The sequence below is a fragment of the Lytechinus variegatus genome, chromosome 18 (assembly GCF_018143015.1).
Source record: "Lytechinus variegatus isolate NC3 chromosome 18, Lvar_3.0, whole genome shotgun sequence".
Taxonomy (NCBI): Eukaryota; Metazoa; Echinodermata; class Echinoidea; order Temnopleuroida; family Toxopneustidae; genus Lytechinus; species Lytechinus variegatus.
In genome coordinates, this window is record NC_054757.1 from 4,690,646 (window position 1) to 4,711,045 (window position 20,400).

The following is a 20,400-nucleotide window of genomic DNA, read 5'->3' on the forward strand; positions in this document are numbered from 1 at the left end:
ATTGAAAATGGTTTTGCTTATTTTTCACAAAACAGTTATATGCACAACTCACTTATATGGAAATGAGAGTGCCGATAATGTCCCTCACTCACTATTTTTTTTTATTGTTTGAATTACACAATATTTCAATTTTTACAGATTTGACATTAAAGGGGAAGTTCACCCTGACAAAAAGTTTATTGTAAAAATAGCAGAAAAAATAATAAAAAATATTGCCGAAGGTTTGAGAAAAATTCATCAAATAATTAAAAAGTTATTAGAATTTCAATTATTTGATTTGTGACGTCATATGCGAGCAGCATTCCTACATAGCGAATGGTAAAAAATCAATGAAATGTCATTTTCTCAGAAAATTGAAAATGGTTTTCACTGTAACTTTTGTATATCAATAGACAAATCATTTCACACCCGATCATGAAAAGAAAACAAAATTAAGTCATCAGGAACCATACAAAATTTGAATTTCATACATTTTATATTACATAACACATGGGGCAGCTGCTCGTTTATGACGTCACAAATCCAAAATTTTGAACTCTAATAACTTTCTTACTCTTTAACGGATTTTCCTCAAACCTTCACCAATAATTTTTACTATTTTTTTCTGCTATTTTTACAACAAAGTTTTCTTCAGGGTGAACTTCCCCTTTAAGGACCCTCTTGTTTGAACCACGAAATGTTAAAACAATGACAATTGCACATGTTCAGGGAGGAATAAAACTTTGTTTCACATGACCATGAGGAGAAAATTAGAATATTTCTTATTCCATGTAATGAAATACTAAAGAAATAGTGAGTTCATGATGTCATCAGTCTCCTCATTTGCATACCGACCAGAATGTGAATATAACTATTTTGTGAATTTAAGTGATACTTTAAAATAAGAAATGTTATAACTTTCTTATTTTACATTTGATTAGTAGATAGGTCAAAAGTTATGTATTCAGTTTTAGTTTTTGATAACCCTTGATTAAATTTCAAGGTAATAAAGAGCTCTTGTCATTTTCTGGTTTGATGTTTGATGTGACGTTTTCTTGATTGTTGTTCAGGTGACGTTGCTGAAAAGTGTTCGTTCATATGATGACACTGAAATCACCATCAAAGTCGATATGGTCAAGGAAGTCAATCCGATGGAATGCACGCAGATCTACAACATCATCTTTAGGAAGTATGTCTGTCTCTATTCTTTCTTTCATTCTCTCATTCTCTCTCTCACTCTACAAAATGTCAACATTATTACTATACTTGTAAAACAAACATGTTATCACCACTATTTCTGGGTTCCCAGTCCGTCAGGGAAATCAGGGAATATTATTTTACTTTTTTCCAGTCAGGGAAAAATCAGGGACTTTGATTAAAAAAATACCTTTATTCAGGAAAAAAATGCCTCAAATGAGGGAGAATTCAAAGAATCATGATTAGCCCAAAAGTCGAAAGCATGGTAGTCAGTCAGACTCTGTTATATTTTGTTGCATATCAAACAACATCCATTGAATGATTGGTTAGGGAAGTTTTTTTAGTGTAGCCTCTTTGATTGCAGTACAACATTTTATACTGAAAATACATGTAATCCACTGCAACAACTTACAAAACATGCAAAACTGGGAATGGGTTTAAATAATTATCAGGGAATGTTTAACCTTCATCAGGGGAAAATCAGGGAATTTGTTTTCTTGAAAAGCTGGGAACCCTTTATTTGAATCAAACAATTGGATATATATAGTCACATTTCATTGAAACTGTAGGAAAATGTCGTGCTTACGTTTTGGCTCTTGATATTCCTGTCATTCGTTGAAAACCATGCTTAATTTCGTAAATAAACTAAGCGAGACAAGCCGCAGTTATTGGATCCAGTCAAACTTATCACATTAATTAATGCACATTCTTGTCTACTTAGCAATCGTGCCTTCCCATTCATTCAAATTAGGCACCTTGTCAAAAAGGCTGTGCTGCGTCTTTAAGCAGGAATCCTGGGCCCCATCTTAAAAAAGAGTTACAATTGATCCAATCAATCGTAACTCTGTGGAAATCCATCAGTGTCATAATTTTTCCAATATGAAATTTGCACAATGTCCTTTGTAAATAAATAGAAGCACAATAAATTTGAAGGAAACAATGAATATATAAAAATACATCATATTTGGAATATAATTTTAATAAACATGCAGATTTAGACGTTGACGTTGCTGGCTTTCCATAGTTGTGGTTGATCGGATCAATCGTAATTCTTTGTAAGACAGGGCCCCGCTGTTAGGATGACATCCATATCCAGGGCCCTGTCTTACAAAGAGTTGCAATTAACCCAATCGATCACAACTATGGACAACCAGCAATATCAACATCTATTATGCATGTTTGTTAAAAACTATGATGTACATTCATTGTTTTCTGGAAAATTTGCTGTGCTTCTCTTTGTTATAAAGAAGACATTGTGCAAATTTCCTGTATGGCTTTCCATAGACTAAGGATTGATCCGATCAACCTCAGCTATGTGGAAATCCATCAATGTCATAATTTCTACTACAGGAAAGTTGCACAAGGTCCTTTGTAAATCAAGAAAAGCGCACTGAATTTTCAAGGAAACAATGATTATAGAAAAATTCATCATATCTAGAAAATACTTTGAAAAAACATGCAGATTTAGATGTTGACGTTGCAGGCTTTTCATAGTTGTGGTTGATCGGATCAATCGCAACTCTTTGTAAGACAGGGCCCTGCTGTAAGGAGGACATACACCTATTCATTTCCTGCAGTCTCCATTGTTTTGTCTCTGGTGACGCTGATGATTTGTAATAAAAGGCTGCTTGCGAGATTCCTACAAGAAAGACTGGGCATTAATTCTTGACAAGGTGCTTTATTCAATGATTTCTTTATTCCATGTGTTCTTTTTTTAAAATACAGGGTCATGAAAATACTGGAGATGAAACAAGTCGGACGCCATTACTTTGACCCGACGCGACCTGCAATAGTACCACAGCATAAGTGAGTATACCATAAACGAGTTGTATTCTATCTTTTCACAGATGGATTGGGATTTCGTATGTATGGAAAGAATCTCAGAGCACTCAAACTTTAGTTATTGGATATTAGAGGGTTACAAACAAGGATGATATCCTGTAACTTTCAGCCTATTCCATGTTTGAAAAGAGGGAGCAAAACAAGTATACAGATATTCTGTTTTGATCAGGCATCCGATAACAAAGTATAAAGATATAATTTTCCTTTAATTTTATAAAATCGCAATATTGAAAGAGTTAATCTCATTTTTATTTCGTATTTTGCACAAGTGTAAGGGCATAGTCATTTTTAAAATCCAGATTTGAATTGGAATAGTAACATGCACTTTCAAGTAATTTACCTTAACTTAATAGAATACATGTAGATATAAAGCAGAAAGAAATGAAAATTTTGATAACTTAATCGTCATTTTGATATTCCACGGCTGGATCCCGCAAGTCTTTTTTCATATTTTCAATTTACACCCTTTTACTTTGTTCACAAAATGGAGCTGAGCTTTTTCTTGTTATGTTTGTGAATAAAGTCTCATGTCTGGGCATTTGGGTGACCTGTGCACTTGGATCCCATCCATTGTGAAACTAGTCATTGTGCATCTATATGTGCATACACCTTTTTCCATTGTTATGAAAGTGCCTCATATTTTCTTTTAAAGTATTCATTATGATGTCAATTAATGTTGGTAATACTTTTAACCTCCCTTGTATTCTGTTCTTATTATCTGCATGCTGTGGTGCTCGAAAGTAAGCGAACCTCACCAGAAAATGAACATATTTAAAGTGTTCAAGTTCCGCCATATTTTAGATGTTTAATTGTGAAGTCAGGTGATAAAATATTCAATCAAGTTTATTTCTCCGGGCTCGCCGAACATTGTAGTGTTGTCTACATTCAATACTCGGCATGAAGGAGTGCATTTTGTGGTGGGGTTCACTTTTTTTATCACAAATGTATGAGCATCCTGTCATAATTGAAATCAATGAAGTGATTGAACAGGATGTCACTTTTCAGAATAAAGTCTAAATTCAGACGTTTTCAACATATTTTTGGCCATAGAAAACACCTTTTCTTTGAGGAAAGAAAGGGGCCATTCTATGTGACTCTCTGACTTGATCAGTTCTATGTGCCGTCTCTGATTGGTGTATGAAGGAGGCTATACAATCAAATCCTTGTATTGTTTTGTTAAAGATAAATGCCAGTTGTGGTATCGATCTCAAAGTGAGTTCGAACCGAATCCAATAAAAATGACCACCCAAATGTTTAAAATATGTGCCAAATGGCTCAGGAAAAAGCTTGTATAATTGCTGAGAAATTAGCAAAATAAGCATTGAATTCCATTGCATTCCAAATGTCAGGTATTTTTCCAAGCAACACTAATACCCTATTCCACATGTGCCATTTTGCGTTAGTTATCAGAATTATTGGTTTTCAACTAAGATTTCATGATTTCACAAAGATTAGTTTATTTCAGTGTACCAAATTTAGATATTTTACAATGCAGTGGCAGTTAAGCTTGATTTTAAAGACTTTCTGATTGAATAATTGTTTGCTGCAACTTCTTTCTTTTAATTGTAATTAGACTGGAGATATGGCCTGGGTACATCACAGCTATTAGCCAGTATGAAGGAGGTCTTATGTTACACGCTGATGTAGCACATAAGGTCCTCTGCAATCAGACAGTACTAGACACCATGTAAGTATGACACCTTGGGACTCTTTCATAAAGACATGCAGTTGATATTTACAGTCAATTATGATTTTTTGTTTACAATTGATTTTATCTTTCATGTTACAGGGCCCTTATAAACAATCTCTTTGTACATGGTTCTTGAGACTTAATTTTGTGTAGCAGGGCTCTGGAAACTGTTGAAAGATAAATACCAGTGTTGTGGTAACGATCTCAAAATGAGTTCAGACAGAGTCTATTGAAATGACCTACCCAAGTGTTTTTATGTACGATTGAAAAATGTGTGGCTCTGGAAGAGAATGTTTAATTGTTGAGAAATGAGCAAAATAAGCACAGAAGTCCATCAAATGTGGGGTATTTTTTCAAGCAATATTAATTCACTGTCCCACAAATGTCATTTTGTGATGGTGATCATCAGAATTACAGGTTTTGAGCTAATATTTCATGGTTTTACAAAGATAAGTTTACATTAATGTACCAGATGTAGATCAATGATAATATTGTGACCATTAGCCTTTATTCTAAAGACTTTGTCATGAAATAATCGTTTGCTGCACCTACTTTCTTTTACCTTTAATGAAGTTGTATGTAGAAATAGAATTGTCATTGCCTACTAATGCAAATGAGCCTCTTCATGTTTTAACTCGAGCTTTGTTAATTGACATGTTCATATTTCATGCATTAACTCATTGAGTGCTTCGTGCACGCTACGTATCCTACTATAACATGCCACGCTCGTGCTCGCACGCCTACTATTGATTGCTTTGTGCTTGCATTGTTTCCTACCCTCGCCTGCTTCGTGCATGACTGCGCACATTCGGAATAACAATCATTGTTACGCCGTTTTGCATTGTATTGCGCATCGCATGCACGCCGTAATTAGCACTATTGTGTGCAGTGTGAACTCTGCTTTTTGACAGATAAACTTACTCACGCGGTTTACATTCGACTTTTTCGAGTATTTCTACATTTTTTACAAGATATGGCTCCGCCTCTGAGAGAGAAGAGACCTAGGTTTTTGATCCATACAAAACACTCCACAAAATGGAACTACTTGATACAACTCATATTTTAGCGGTAAAGATAATAACCAATCCACATAATGAGGACATCATTATAAGGGGTATGAAATTTCCTACGACTTTACTACACAATATTTTGTGGATAAACTAATCGTTAGAGAGTTACAAGCAATTGTAATCATGACTATTGGAAGGAGTGAATACGACTCGCGATCCCAAAATCAATGTGGCACAGGGGGGTTTTGTGGCTGGCACAGGGGATTAGCATCGGATTAGCACTGTGGCATTGGCTTAGTAGTGTGCGTGGCATGTTAAGAGTTAAGTGGCATGAAGATAAACGTATGATTATATTTTTATTTCCAGGCAAGCTATCTACTCACGTGTTCCAGATAAAAATAGGTTTCGAGACGAGTGCACGAGACAGATCATCGGGAGTGTGGCTCTCACTCGCTACAACAACAAGACGTATCGCGTCGATGACATCGACTGGAATTCCAACCCCCAAACCACGTTCACGTCACACGGCGAAGAGATCTCATTTGTATATTATTACAAGTAAGTTCCTTCCTTCAAATCTACTTTATTCTACATTTCATTCCATAGCCAATGTAGATTGTAAATCTTTACTGTACTTGGGGGGGTTGGGGAGTGGGGGGGAATTGGACACCCCATAAATTTCATGCAATATGCCGAAAGGTAGCAAGAACCACATTGCCTGAGAAATCTTTCTTTTGTATCTTGCTTTAATATCTTTCCTGACCAAATTTCATAACGATATTGCTTGCAATTCCTATCTTACGCAGCGTCTTGTACTTCCACATCAAACTACTAATACAAAGTACCTATCATGATTGTGTAGAAATTAGAAAATTTATGAATAAATCCCCAGAAGAACAATTATTCCTATCTAAAATTCTATTCTTAAATAAACATGGATGTAGATAAATCATTAACTCAACATTTTTTTTTATTTCTTATTTATATTTTTGTGCATTCTCATATTTAGGAAGAACTACAATCTTGACATCACTGACCTGGGTCAACCCTTACTCATCAGCAGAATCAAGAAGAAGCCTCCCCGCGGTCAGGCCAGATCAGGGGTAAGTTATACATACATCATACCTAGCACAGGGTGCTACATAAGCACTTGCCCAATTGCCCGGGGCAAGTTAAAGTTACAGTCGGGCAATCGTTTTGAAGTAAAGACCAAAAATACTTGCCCGAATTGGGCAAACAGTAGAATGACAAAAATTAGGGTTGATATATCATATCGACCCTAATTTTGGTTATGGCAGGTAGATCAGTTCAGAGAGAGAAAGGTCAATGGTTTATAAAACCACAAATCTTTCTTTTGAAGAGGTTAAACTTTTTTCAAGGACTTTTTTCGGGCAAGTATATTCCAACTATTTGAAAATTTACTTGCTGACTGGGCAAGTGCTTCTGAAAAGTTATGTAGCACCCTGCCTAGCATATGATACCTGTAATACATACATCATACTTTACATTTAAACTCCTTTAGAAAGCTAATTTCTTTTTATTTTGCAGGCTAGTGTAACACAAGAGATATGATCAATCGCATTTCTATAAATCTGTGGCAAAAAGCATGCACAAAAATAAAAATCGATTGAAAATATTGATTGCATAAACAGGACCCAACATTGTGTAATGCCTGAATCTGTAAGCTTTCATCACTCAAATTGGCAATTAAAGATAAATGCCATATGTCGTAACAATTTCAAAATGAGTTCGTACAGATTTCAATAAAATGACCATCCAAGTGACTGTATTGATAAAAATATAAGGCAAAGGATTCTGGAAGAAATTATGTAATTGCTGAGAAATCAGCAAAAGCAAAACAAGCATAAAATCAAGTTTCCAAGGACCCGTTTTCATTAAGCACTTACAACTGAACTTGTAACTTTCCTATTATGGTAACAGGACTTCAGTAGCCAATGACAAGCAAGGTTACAATAGTTGCAGCTTTTTGTGAAACGGGCCCCAGATCCCTTTCAAGGATGTTATATTTACCAATATTAGATAGCCAAGACAGATAGCCAAGCGCGATTGGTCAATTGCGCGTCACGTGATATGATCGAAATCCGTGTATTTTCCCAGCCGGTCCACCTTCGATGAATATATTGACCAACCGGTCCGTGAATATATTTTCTACGTGTATGGCGCCCTCTTGTGGATTAGATGTTACCAAGTAAACGGAAATAAAATATGTGAGACTAAAGTATCTGAACTGGAATCTAACTTAGATCTAGGGCTAGGCCTAAAACAAACTTGATTTGATTAGAAAAGGGCCATTCACTGCATTAGAGTAATAGTAGACTAAAGTTACATCTAGATCTATACCAGTTTAATCACTGTGACTATCGTAAACAACAGGCTGCACGCATCGTTATGCCATTTTTATCTACATCATTAAAGGCTATCTAATAATAACAGATATTGACTGATGGGATGTGTAAAAAAATCTTTGGAACGCCTTAAAGATTAATATTTTCCCTCGTGATCATATTTTCCCTCAGCGCTGCGCGCTTCGGGAAAATATAACCCCTCGGGAAAATATAAATCTGGCGGTCCAAAGAATGTTTATATTACACACCCCATTAGTCACCATCTGTATATCTGTATATTGTATTGTAACAGACCCCACAGGAGGAAGAAATCAGATTGGTTCCCGAGTTGTGCAGTCGTACGGGACTCACTGACGACATGAGAGCCGACTTCAGAATCATGAAGGTATTCATCTCAAATTCATAAGTTAATTCACAGAATAATATTCACAAAGCTGTAGTTCGTTAAACATCAGTGTACTAAATATGGATAGAGTAGGGTAAAGACAATTCTCCAACATCGAGACACTTTCATGTAAGTTTTTAGCGCTGACAAGACATGCAATATCCTTTTTTTCCTTTTTTTGTTAATTGTCAGTGTTTGCTGATATCTGTCCTATACACTATAATTCCTGAATACCTTTAGAGATTAGAACTATATCGTCATTTTCCACCATTAAATCCATTCTTAAGACCCACCTATTTTCGAAATGATGATACATGTATGTTGCATCAACCAGATGAATATGATCTGTTTTATTTCATTATTTTGTAATATGTGTTGATGTAATTGATTGAAATTGGTTTCAAGGTATTTTGTATTAATCGAGTTCATGATATGATATTTACTGTATGCACACCTAATAAGCACATAGAGGATCTTCTTGGTTTGTGAATAATAAATTGATTGCTAAAATATAATAATAATGATAATGATTATTAGTGATATTGTTATTATTATTATTAGTGGTAGTAGTATTAGCAGTAGTAGTAGTAGTATTAGTTGTAGTAGTAGTAGTTGTAGTAGTAGTAGTAGTAGTAGTAGTTGTAGTAGTAGTAGTAGTAGTAGTAGTAGTAGTAGTAGTAGTAGTAGTAGTAGTAGTAGTAGTAGTAGTAGTAGTAGTAGTAGTAGCAGTAGCAGTAGCAGTAGCAGTAGTAGTAGTAGTAGTAGTAGTAGTAGTAGTAGTAGTAGTACATGTAGTAGTAGTAGTAGTAGTAGTAGTAGTAGTAGTAGTAGTAGTAGCAGCAGTAGCAGTAGTAGTAGCAGTAGCAGTGTTAGTAGCAGCAGTAGCAGCAGTAGTAGCAGTAGTAGAAGAAGTAGTAGTAGTAGTAGTAGCAGCAGTAGTGACATGTAGCTGGAATGTAAGGATACGTGAGACTGGAAACCCTGGGCAGTCGATACAAATAATTATCCACTGATTTTGGATCATTCCTTCCCAAAACTGCTAGGATCTAGCCACGCATACAAGAGTCACACCCAATCAACGACATGCTGCCATGCGTAAGTTCATCCAGAACGTGTACTCCAATCCGAAAGCCTTGGCTGAGCTCCAGGGATGGGGTCTTGAGCTGCAAAAAGACCTCCTTCAGGTAAAGAGATGACGTTGAGCAGGGGGGTGTTTCACAAAGATTTAAGAATGACCTAAGAGTCGAAACTTAAATGTCTATTTGCGCACAGTCTAAAAGGCATGACCACATGCCAAGAGGACATGCACTACTGCGTATTGATCAATAAGATTGCGCGTTGCATATCATGTGCGCACCGGCATTTAAGTGCGACTGAAGTCATGCTTAAATCTTTGTGAAACATTCCCCTGGCCTATGTATTGTAAAGCTGCTCATAGAGTTGTGCATGACTAAATGCATGACCTTTACATACGGATATACCATTTAGCACAATGATAGGGACACCGGTTACACATGAAGTCATGCATTACTTTAATACAAAAATATTATGGAAAGACTTCCCAATTAATAAAAAAATACTAATAACATTTACCATTTATAAGGTGCTTACTACAGGTGTTTCTCGGCGCACTGTGTTCTGTTTATGGTTTATACTTCGGATTTTTTTTAAATCTGTTTTTCAAGAACTTTTGCACTCTGTTTCCATGTTTGATTGATATTTTTTGCAGGATTTTTTGATGAATTTGTCATTCTGATTGCAGAAAGAGTTATATTTAATTGTAACTTCAAAATCAAACACATGCTGCATTTTTTTAGTATTGATTGATATAAATAAATCAAATGAATATATTTAAAATTTCATACATATTGTGTAGAGTGATACAGGCTTTCTATATTTTTATTCTGTATTCCAGAAAGGTAAAGCTCAAATGACAACTCCAAACAAACATCCTTGAGGAACCCCAGCAAATGTGGAGAAAATGACAATTATTCTGGCCACAATTTTTTATGAAACAGTGTGCCAATAATATTTACTATTATTGTTAGATGTTTAGAACATTCATCGGAAGAAATTAAGTCCATTAGTAATGCTTTAAAAAAATAAATTATATTTCAGTTAACGGCTCGTCAGTTACCGCTAGAGAAGATCGTGCTTGGCCGTACTTCATTCACGGCATCCAAAGAAGCTGACTGGGGGCGTGAAGTCACCAGGCAACACGTCATCACTGGGGTAAGATGTCTTTTTTTATTTTGATTTAATTCCTATACTGGGTTCCAAGCCCATCAGGAAAATCAGGGGGGGGGAGAGAGGAATATATTTTTTTCCAGTGAGGGAGAAGTTAGGGGCCTGTATTCTGAATTCAGGTTTAACTTAGACCATGGTCTAACTCTGTGCTAATATCATGGGGAGCCAGAAATAGAAAATTCTACTGCTATTTTATATTTCTTATCTTTACTATTTTGCTTTCACAATAAAGAAAGATACTTCAAAATACCTCATTTATCATTCCCAGACAATAATGTACAATTTAGGTGTCAAAGTATGAGTTAATAAATTGGATGTGTACTGTTGTGAGTTTGTGCCCCAATTGGCTCTCCATAGTTAAATCATAACTTTAAACCAGGATTTGATTCACACCCGAGTTCAGAATACGGGCCAGGGAGTTTGAGAAAAATACATCAAGTAAGGAAGAGTCAGTGAATTTTGATTGGCCCAAAATCAAAATTAGTCGGACACTCTTATCGCTTGTTGCATATCAAAACAAAAACATTCTTTATTCAATGGATAGTTTACTGCAACAACATACTAAAAAACCCCAGATATATGAAACTGGAAATGAATTGAAATAATCATCATGGAATTTTGAGATTCATCAGGGAAAATTCAGTGGAAAATCAGGAAATTTTGTTTTCTTAAAATCCTGGGAACCCTGCTATGAGAAGATGCATATCAACACATAATGGGGGTTCGCATTACCCCAAGGTGACAAGGCAATTTCCTTGGGTGCCCAAGGCCTTGTTGCCCTAAAAAATCCCTTATTGAAAGAAAAATAAAACACAAATATCCCCATTATCCAATCCCTCCCATTAAGGTCACAGAGATAGGGTCATCAAATTTTTGTTTCTAATCAATATTTTTCCTCTTCTCCACATTGTTTAGTCTAGGAGGGTTTCATGAAAGGACTTGGCAGAAGTTTTGTCCGACAAGTCCCATTTTATTCTACAGTTCCATGCTAACAGCGTTCAGCAAATCAAAATTAGGAAAAGTGATCAGATCTAGCAACTTGTCGGACAAAAAATGTTGATGAAACGTTCCCCTGATCCGAAGAAGCGATCGAAAATTAAAATCCCTGTATATGCAATATCATGTGACCCTAATAGTATGTTATGATTAGTGATTATTATTTGTGATTATATATTGCTTTCTCTGGATAATATAGCTAGGGCCAATTGTGGAAAGAGTTGCCTTTATGTATGCAACAAAAATTCAAGCGCAAGTGTCTAATATGCTCATTTTATTGGTTAAAGATCAAGTTCCTTTCGATGGTACTACATTCCGAAAGCCTTGGCTGAGCTACAGGTGCATTAGATCAATGCACTTTGAGCAGCGGGCCCCAGGTGATAATTAAACACCCAACTATGCAATGTCGTGCACCTCTCTTTGGTCTGATATTCAACTTGGCATGATTTATTCTCCAGGTTCCGCTCAAAAACTGGTTGGTCGTCTTCACAAGACGCGATGCATCGAAGGCAGCCGAGTTCATACAGATGATGAAGCAAGTGGGGCCTCAGATGGGTATTAACGTTGACCATCCCTCCATGGTAGAGCTACAGGATGATAGGACGCAGAGCTACACCAGCATGGTCAAGAAATCAATCAACCCTCAGGTTAGCTGGCTTAGATTTTTGTGATGGTGGTGATGATGTCGAGGAGAAAGAAGATAAAGATGGTACTTTAATGGTGGTGGTGATGATGTTGATGATGATGGTGATGTTGATGTTGATTATGATGGTGAGAGTGGTGATGATAATGATGATGACGACATTGTTGGTGATGATGGTGATGATGATGATGATGACTATGTTGTTGATGATGACGATGATGGTGGTGATGATGATGATGATGAAGATGATGATGATGATGATGATGATGATGATGATGATGATGATGATGATGATGACGACAATGTTGTTGATGATGACGATGATGGTGGTGATGATGATGATGAAGATGATGATGATGATGATTGTGATGATGATGATGATGATGGTGATGATGATGACTATGTTGTTGATGATGACGATGATGGTGGTGATGATGATGATGATGAAGATGATGATGATTGTGATGATGATGATGACTATGTGGTTGATGATGACGATGGTGGTGATGATGATGGTGATATTGATGTTGATGATGATGGTGATATTGATGTTGATGGTGATGGTGATGGTGATGACTACCTTGTTGATGATGATGGTGATATTGATGTTGATGATGATGATTATGACGATTGTGATGACAAAGCAAGTGGGGCCTTAGATGGGTATTAACGTGGACCATCCCTCCATGGTAGAGCTACAGGATGATAGGACGCAGAGCTACACTAGCATGGTCAAGAAATCAATCAACCCACAGGTTAGATAATTTTTATGGTGGTGATGATGCTGATCAGGTGGAGGTAGCGGTGGTGATGATGATGGCGGCAGTTTTGGTGATGAGAGCTGATGATGATGATGGTGGTGGTGGTGGTGATGGTTATGGTGGTGGTGGTGATGATGATGATGATGAGGGTGATGGTGATGATGATGATGATAATGATGATGATGATATGATGGTGAGGATGTTGGCGGCGCTGGTGGTGGTGGTGTTTAAGACAATGGTAGTACTGATGATGGCAGTGATTATGTAAAGGGTTGACAATGATAATGATTATTATTAGTATAGTGAATTTAGTGATGATGGTGACAATAAGGATGGTGAGGGGCAAAATAAAAGAGAAAGAGGATGATCAGGATAAAAGAAAACACACCCATTTCGAAGATGCTTGGTGTGGTATAGCTAATAACTTTGTGATTTGCCCTTTAAATGTATCTTTTCAGCTTCAACTAGTGATCGCTATCTTCCCAACTTCCCGAGATGATCGTTACAGTGCTTTCAAGAAACTGTGCTGCATAGAGGCACCTATTCCCTCTCAGGTAGGCAACAGCACTGCATTGTATTGTATTTTTAAAGGGGCACCGAAAAAAATGCAAATCTCCTGCCATAGACCTATGCACATTAGGATAGTCTTTGATACATAAACCTGTTTATCAAACAATCAAAACATATTGTTGAAATTTGGTTTTGAAAATATAATTTATTTGAACTTTATTTATAAACAGGAATGCGAGGAAGCATGCTTCAGCATTTCATATTTTGGTATGAATGTTTCAAAGAATAGAAGGAAATTTGCATCATGTTTATTGAAATTTCATGGTAATCAGTATTATTTTTCCTGGCCTGTATGGTTGAAATCTGTCATGTCACTATGGGTAGCCTAATGTGTCACATGGCCTGTTAGATGTTTAATTTATCAGCTTAAATAGCATTCACAGTAACAATAATAGATACCTTCACCATTTACTGTATTTTTTTGAAAATAATCTGTGGCCGTGAATTAATGGCACCTCCAAAATCAGGATTTAAAAAAAAAATGGCAGACTAAAGTTATTGATATTTTTGGTAAGCCAATTCCACTGAATAATCATTGAAAGATCAGAAAATATATTATGAATTTTTGTATTTTTAAAAATTGTTACTCAATTCTTAAACTTTCAAGCCGACACCGTAAAAGTTCTGTCACCGGCTTGTGTGCGAGGTAATGAATATGTGAGGCGAAGGTGATCACTGTCCTCGCCGACCTAAGTGCTCTAGTTGGTGTGTACAGATTCAAGCAGTTTATTTTAATACTGTGGAGCCTGTTTATTCAGTGTTTTGTAGACAATCAAGAGAAATTTGAACGTAATTCTTTGTTTAAAAGGAAACCAGTGAAGAGAATTAAAGAGTGGTTGGAAAGGATGAAAGAGTGGTTGGGAAGGATATCACGAATGCTGGTTGAAGTACCGATCTAAATATTATTTTGAACAAACTTCAACAAACTGAAAACCATGGTGTTTGTATGTATGAATAATGATTGAAAACAGATAAGTTTAAGAATATTGAAGACTTCCTCATGAAAACATTGTATCCTGCTACTCCATTAGATTTTTGCTTTAATACTGAAACGATTAAGCTATACACGTATTTGACTATTCTTGGACTTTTAGGTGATCAACGCGAGGACGATCTCACAGAAGCAGAAGATACGAAGCGTCACTCAGAAGATTGCTCTACAAATCAACTGCAAACTGGGCGGAGAGCTCTGGGCTCTTGAGATTCCAATGGTGGGTAGTCTACCAATAATACACTTCATGGAGGCCATTAATAATTCAAATGCATCTGTATTATTCAATATTGTGAATATTAAATCATCTTTAATTCTTCTTATATCATAGTTTACTGGCAATGTGTAATCATGTAATAGCGGTATTTATAAAGCGCCTTTTGCCTGAGGATACAAAGCGCTGCTATTATTACCCCGGCTTTAGCTCGGCGCTCAGTGCATGCAAGGAATTAATCCTGCCGAGTACCCATTCACCTCCCCTGAGTTGAGTGCAGCATATTGCAGATAAATTTCTTGCTGAAGGAAAACACGCCAGAGTCAGAACCACTAGACCACGACGCGCCCGCAATTGTACAATTCAGTCTCTGACTGCCAATCATTTTGGGGGGCAATAGACCATGATTGAATTGAATTGGATTGAATTGAATTGTATTGTATTGTATTGAATTTAAATGCTACACTTCATAGGAGGCATTCTTTCTTACGTCACAAACAAGTTTATAACTCATGATATTTAGTACCATCTTTCTGGAAACTTTCGATTATCATTAATATTTTTTCCTTTTTTTATTTGTTTCATTATACAGAAAAGCCTGATGGTGATTGGTATTGATGTGTATCACGATCCCACCAGAGGCAAGAAGTCTATCGGAGCATTCGTAGCCAGCATGAACCAGTAAGTCTTCCTAGTCCATAGAATTATGGAGATTCTTTAAGGTCTATATAAATTAGCTTTTCCATTTCAAATTGGCAACATTCATCCTTCTCTCATAAATTATTCGAAGAAGAAAAATCACCCTAACAGGTAGTTCTTGGTACGACACTGTTCATCTAAACATATGGGCCTGTCATGTCAACTCCATGGATAACTAATTGTACCACTAATATCTAACAGAAGCGGTTCAGTTTGTCCGCACATGTGGTCCCCATTTCATTCAAAATTGTCTAGGAATAATTTCTTAAAATAGTTTTCCTCACTGTAAAAACATGAAGAAAGAACACAATAATAAACAAATTTTGGCTTCTCATAATTTTAGCACAAAATTAGACCATGGTCACAGTTGAACTGCACATCAGAAATATACACCATTCTTTCCTTTTTCTTGCACTCTAAAATAGAACATTTCTAGACCGACACTGTGCTACATAAATAACCATCCTTATTATTTTTTCTCTTATCTTGCACTTCATTATTCCAGTGACCTAACCCATTGGTTTTCAAGGGTGTGTTTCCAGTCTCCTCATCAGGAATTGATTGCCGGTCTCAAACTCTGCTTCACGTCGGCACTCAAGAAGTTCCATGACGTAAGTGCAACCTTTGCTCAAACTCCTTGTCTCTTGAAATAGTATTTCATGGCCTTGTTGCAGAAAGAGTTGCGTTTGGAATTACACAAAAGAAAAAAAAAATGATCGCAATACCCAGATGATACCTGTTTTTGATTGGTTTAAAATCAAGTTGCGTATGATTTTCATGTCTCTACCTTCTGTAGGTGGTTTGCTGGAGGCATCTTAATTTGGGGTTTTCTGTCCATCCCACTTTCATTCTCGCGATGACCAAAGAACTGTTTGAAGGGTTATCTTCAAAATCGGATCGTGTGTGAATGTAGAAGTGACAGTGATATAATTATTTTGGGGGGTCACGAGGTCAAAGTTCAGAAGTCACAGATGTTATAAACCTTAAAGGTTTTTGTTCTCTTGATACCCCCCTCCTAAAAAAGAATTCAATTTTAAACTTTGCTTTTTTTATGCTCATGAGACTGACATTGATTTGGTGAGATTTGGGGGCCATGAGGTCAAAAGTCAGAGAGGTCATTATTTACCTATAAGTATCTCTTTCTGATGATAACCAAAGAACTGTTTTCATGAGCATTCACCTTCAAAGATAATTCATGTGTGCATAGAGGAATGACAATGATCTGATGAGATTTGGGGATCATGAGGTTGAAGGTCATTTTAGCACTAGTTTAGATGAGTAATATGAAATATGCAGTCATGTTCAAACCACATTACTTCCTCAAAAAATAGATCAACCACTCATTGCCTGAGAAAATTGTTATCTTCCGAGACGGCGTAGGAGACGGTCAGTTGAACGTGGTAGCAACCTACGAACAGGAGCAGCTCTCCCAATGCTTCAGCATGTTCGGTGAATCTTACAAGCCTCAGCTAGCTATCGTCGTCGTCCAGAAGAGAATCAACACAAGGATATTCTCTCTATCGGTAAGCAAGAGTTTCATCTTTAAAAGTAAGGGTACCCATCTTAAAGATATCCTTTTTTATTTCCTTCAATACTTTGGAGCATGTTGGCCGTAGCTGTTGGCTTCGAAATTTACCAGAAATTAACATAAATTGTAAGTCAACACTGTAATATTTTCTATTAGGAAGCAAATATATCATCTTGAAAATCATGGATAAACCTGTTTTATCAATCACTTGTTCCCATTGATTTCCTACCTGATATCCTTCTATATGTTTTTGAGCTTGTTTGTAAATTCTTTTACTCTTGTTGGCCATAGCTGGAAGCTTCTGAACTATGAAGTAATGAACATGCAATAGATTAAACATTAAGACAGGTGCTTTGCTCTGTCAGTATTTTTTTTAAAGTTACTATGGAATAACTGTCAGATAATGTCAACCTGTCAGTGCCGCCAACTTTCATGAAATGGTCCCCAGATGTGCTATCGTCCCTCATTTGATTACTCATCTGATTACTGAATGTTATGATGTTTGATTTCAGAATGGCGGCTACGATAACCCGTTCCCGGGCATGGTCGTGGATCACACCATCACGCGTCAGAAGTGGTACGACTTCTTCCTCGTCTCCCAGCACGTGCGCCAGGGCACGGTCACACCGACGCACTACGTCGTCGTCCACGATGGCACCAAACTCAAGGCAGATCACATGCAGAGGTAATGTCACATCGGGCTACCCTATCCCATTTTTTTGAGAGCAAATTGCAGGTCTCTGTATCATGAAGACTTTGTTTACTTTAACTGTTCGTAAATTTGCAGTTGTTACATGCTTTGTGTAATGAGAGCCCTGGTGTGTGGCAAGGATGAATTGCCATTTGTTCTCATGCTTGTTTGACGTAAAAATGTCATTCTATATGTCTTGTTATTTTGTGTTTGAATGTAAATGAAACTGAAAAAAAATCAAACACAAGGAAAGACATATGATTGACTCAAGATCATATTGCGTTTTATTTTTGGAGTTGGAATCAAACACTTATTTTTTCACTTCTCTTTACACTTCTTTGCTACCTATCCCTATTATCTAACAGTTTCTATATTTTTGATTATTTGTTTGACTTGTGTGAAACACCTTCAGTCTTCTACTTTACTCCTACTACCGGGTATGGAGTAGAAAGAAAAGATAATTGTATTGTCAAAAGGAAGTAGTATCTTGTGAAGATCTAACCCATCATCTTTGCATTTGAAGTGCTTGAAGTACTCTTCTCCACCATCATAATATTAATAATAATTAACATTAATTTTATAGCGCTTATCACAAAACATGTCTGTAAGCACTTAAGGAAAAAAAAGAAGGAATTTCAGCAAAAAACTAAAGTAATTGTATAGTTCACAGTAGACTGTAGACAGATGAGGGGCTTCACATGCGAAGGGAAAGGCTATTTAACAAAAAAGAAGGTTTTCAACATGGATTCGAATTTCTCTGTTTAATCTGCTTGTTTTATACTTCATCACAGCCAAAATGTTATCAATTTACTATCTTTTGTTCATTTTTTCTCACTTTGTTTAATTTAGCTTTCTACCTATTCTTGCCATTCAATAAATGAATAATTTTATCATTTTGCATGGACTTGAATTGAATTATAAGTGCTCTGCTTCTCTTCCTATCTTTAAGTGAAACATCCTTAAATTCCAAGCAAGCTAATTAATTTTTCTACTGTTTTTGTCATTACGTATAGGTCTTTCCCCCCGTTGTATTGTGTATTTTAATTATGTATGTTATTATTGTTATTGTATAATGTTCAAATTGTGATTGATAGCAGGGCTCCCTTGTAAATCAGTCCCCTGGCTTGAATGGGACTACCCTGCGTTTTATAAAGAAAACTTGAATAGAGGGATGTGGCTCTGTGGATAAGTCTTTGGATTTTGAACCACAAGGTCCAGGGTTCAAATCCCACCGCAGCACTCGCACCACTTGACAAGGCGTTTATCTACATTTGCCAATCTCAACCCAGGTGTAGTAAATGGGTACCCGGTAGGAAGGAATTCCTTGAATGGGTAGCCATGCTAAAGCCGGGGTAATAGTATACAGCGCTTAGAAACATTTGTATTAAACGCTATATAAATGTTGCATATTATTATTATCAATTAATAGTAATTAATAATAAATTGTATGATTTATGACAGGCTGGCGTACAAGCTGACTCACCTCTACTACAACTGGCCTGGAACAGTGCGCGTCCCAGCACCCTGTCAGTATGCCCACAAGCTTGCCTACTTGGTTGGACAAAACCTACACAACGAGCCGTCGGTAGACCTGTGCGACAAGCTCTTCTTCCTGTGAAACTGGGGCCAACGCCGACCCTGTGTTTGTCATGACATCGTTCGACTCCGTTTGCATGGATTTAATCGCTGTCGGAAGAACAAATGGACTCTTTGTTGTGATGAGAAAAGGAGATTTAGAAGTGACTCTTCCATTCCAGGTGCCAAAGACTTAGTGTAGAGAGTGTTTTAACAAGCATTGCTTTTAAATTATTATGTTTTTAAAGTGTAAGATGTGCTGTAAATTGGAGAGAGAGAGAGAGTGAATGAGACCGGAGCGAGAGAGACACAGACAGTGACAGAGAATGAGAGAGAGAGAGGTTGTGCATGGAGAATGGTACGAGATATATAGGTTCCGAAATGTTGATTTTATTCACATCTACTAGTTTGTATGTTCCGTTTTGGGTTATTTATGATCAGGTTTGGGTTTATGGTCAAATTCAATTCAACAATCAGTTAGCAAATTCTATTTTAGGCTTAGCTCGAGGATGAAAGGCTCTTTTTTTACAAAGGAAAATGATTACTTTCCACGCTAACTTCTGTCATCTCCACTCATCACATTTGGAAAAACAGGATTGATCCCTTTTCAATTCTTCCATTTGTTTAATTCTACAAGGTGTAATAATAAAAGTGAGAAAACAGTCACTGTATGCTGCATTGGGTGTACTTGTAGGTATAGTTAGACTTGCCATGTCAGATTAATGTGAAACATGTTTGATGTATCAATGTAACTTTTTCGGAAGAATCAGAAATGTTGCCATAAAGAAACACATTGCCTTGAAAAAGTGATGTATGAATTCCACTGCAGTAATTTTGGAATGTTGTGAATGTTGCATCACAAACCTGGATGAAATGTGACTTTAGTAAGCAAAATAAACTGATGATATTTTGAAAGTAACAAGAGAGCAAAGGAAGAAATCACAAATTTCGAAAATTCAGAGAAAGTTTAAAGATTGCAGAGAACATTGTCTCAAATAGCTAAAAAAACTGTGCAG

The 20,400-nt window shown here is 36.5% G+C and overlaps 1 protein-coding gene across 1 annotated transcript in view; it reads left to right on the top strand.

The window, feature by feature from the left end:
- The window catches only part of LOC121431753 (piwi-like protein 1), a 31,118-nt gene extending 11,623 nt beyond the window's left edge, over window positions 1–19,495 (top strand). Inside the window, exons 5-20 of the mRNA XM_041629448.1 lie at window positions 1,050–1,168; window positions 2,902–2,982; window positions 4,592–4,705; window positions 6,085–6,276; window positions 6,728–6,821; window positions 8,377–8,469; window positions 9,513–9,653; window positions 10,588–10,701; window positions 12,171–12,359; window positions 13,575–13,670; window positions 14,781–14,897; window positions 15,484–15,572; window positions 16,096–16,201; window positions 16,922–17,113; window positions 17,631–17,803; window positions 19,271–19,495. Of these exons, the coding sequence (XP_041485382.1) occupies window positions 1,050–1,168; window positions 2,902–2,982; window positions 4,592–4,705; window positions 6,085–6,276; window positions 6,728–6,821; window positions 8,377–8,469; window positions 9,513–9,653; window positions 10,588–10,701; window positions 12,171–12,359; window positions 13,575–13,670; window positions 14,781–14,897; window positions 15,484–15,572; window positions 16,096–16,201; window positions 16,922–17,113; window positions 17,631–17,803; window positions 19,271–19,427 (2,067 nt within the window). The 3' untranslated portion in view covers window positions 19,428–19,495. The remainder of the gene's footprint in view (window positions 1–1,049; window positions 1,169–2,901; window positions 2,983–4,591; window positions 4,706–6,084; window positions 6,277–6,727; window positions 6,822–8,376; window positions 8,470–9,512; window positions 9,654–10,587; window positions 10,702–12,170; window positions 12,360–13,574; window positions 13,671–14,780; window positions 14,898–15,483; window positions 15,573–16,095; window positions 16,202–16,921; window positions 17,114–17,630; window positions 17,804–19,270) is intronic.
- Window positions 19,496–20,400: the final 905 nt, after the last annotated feature.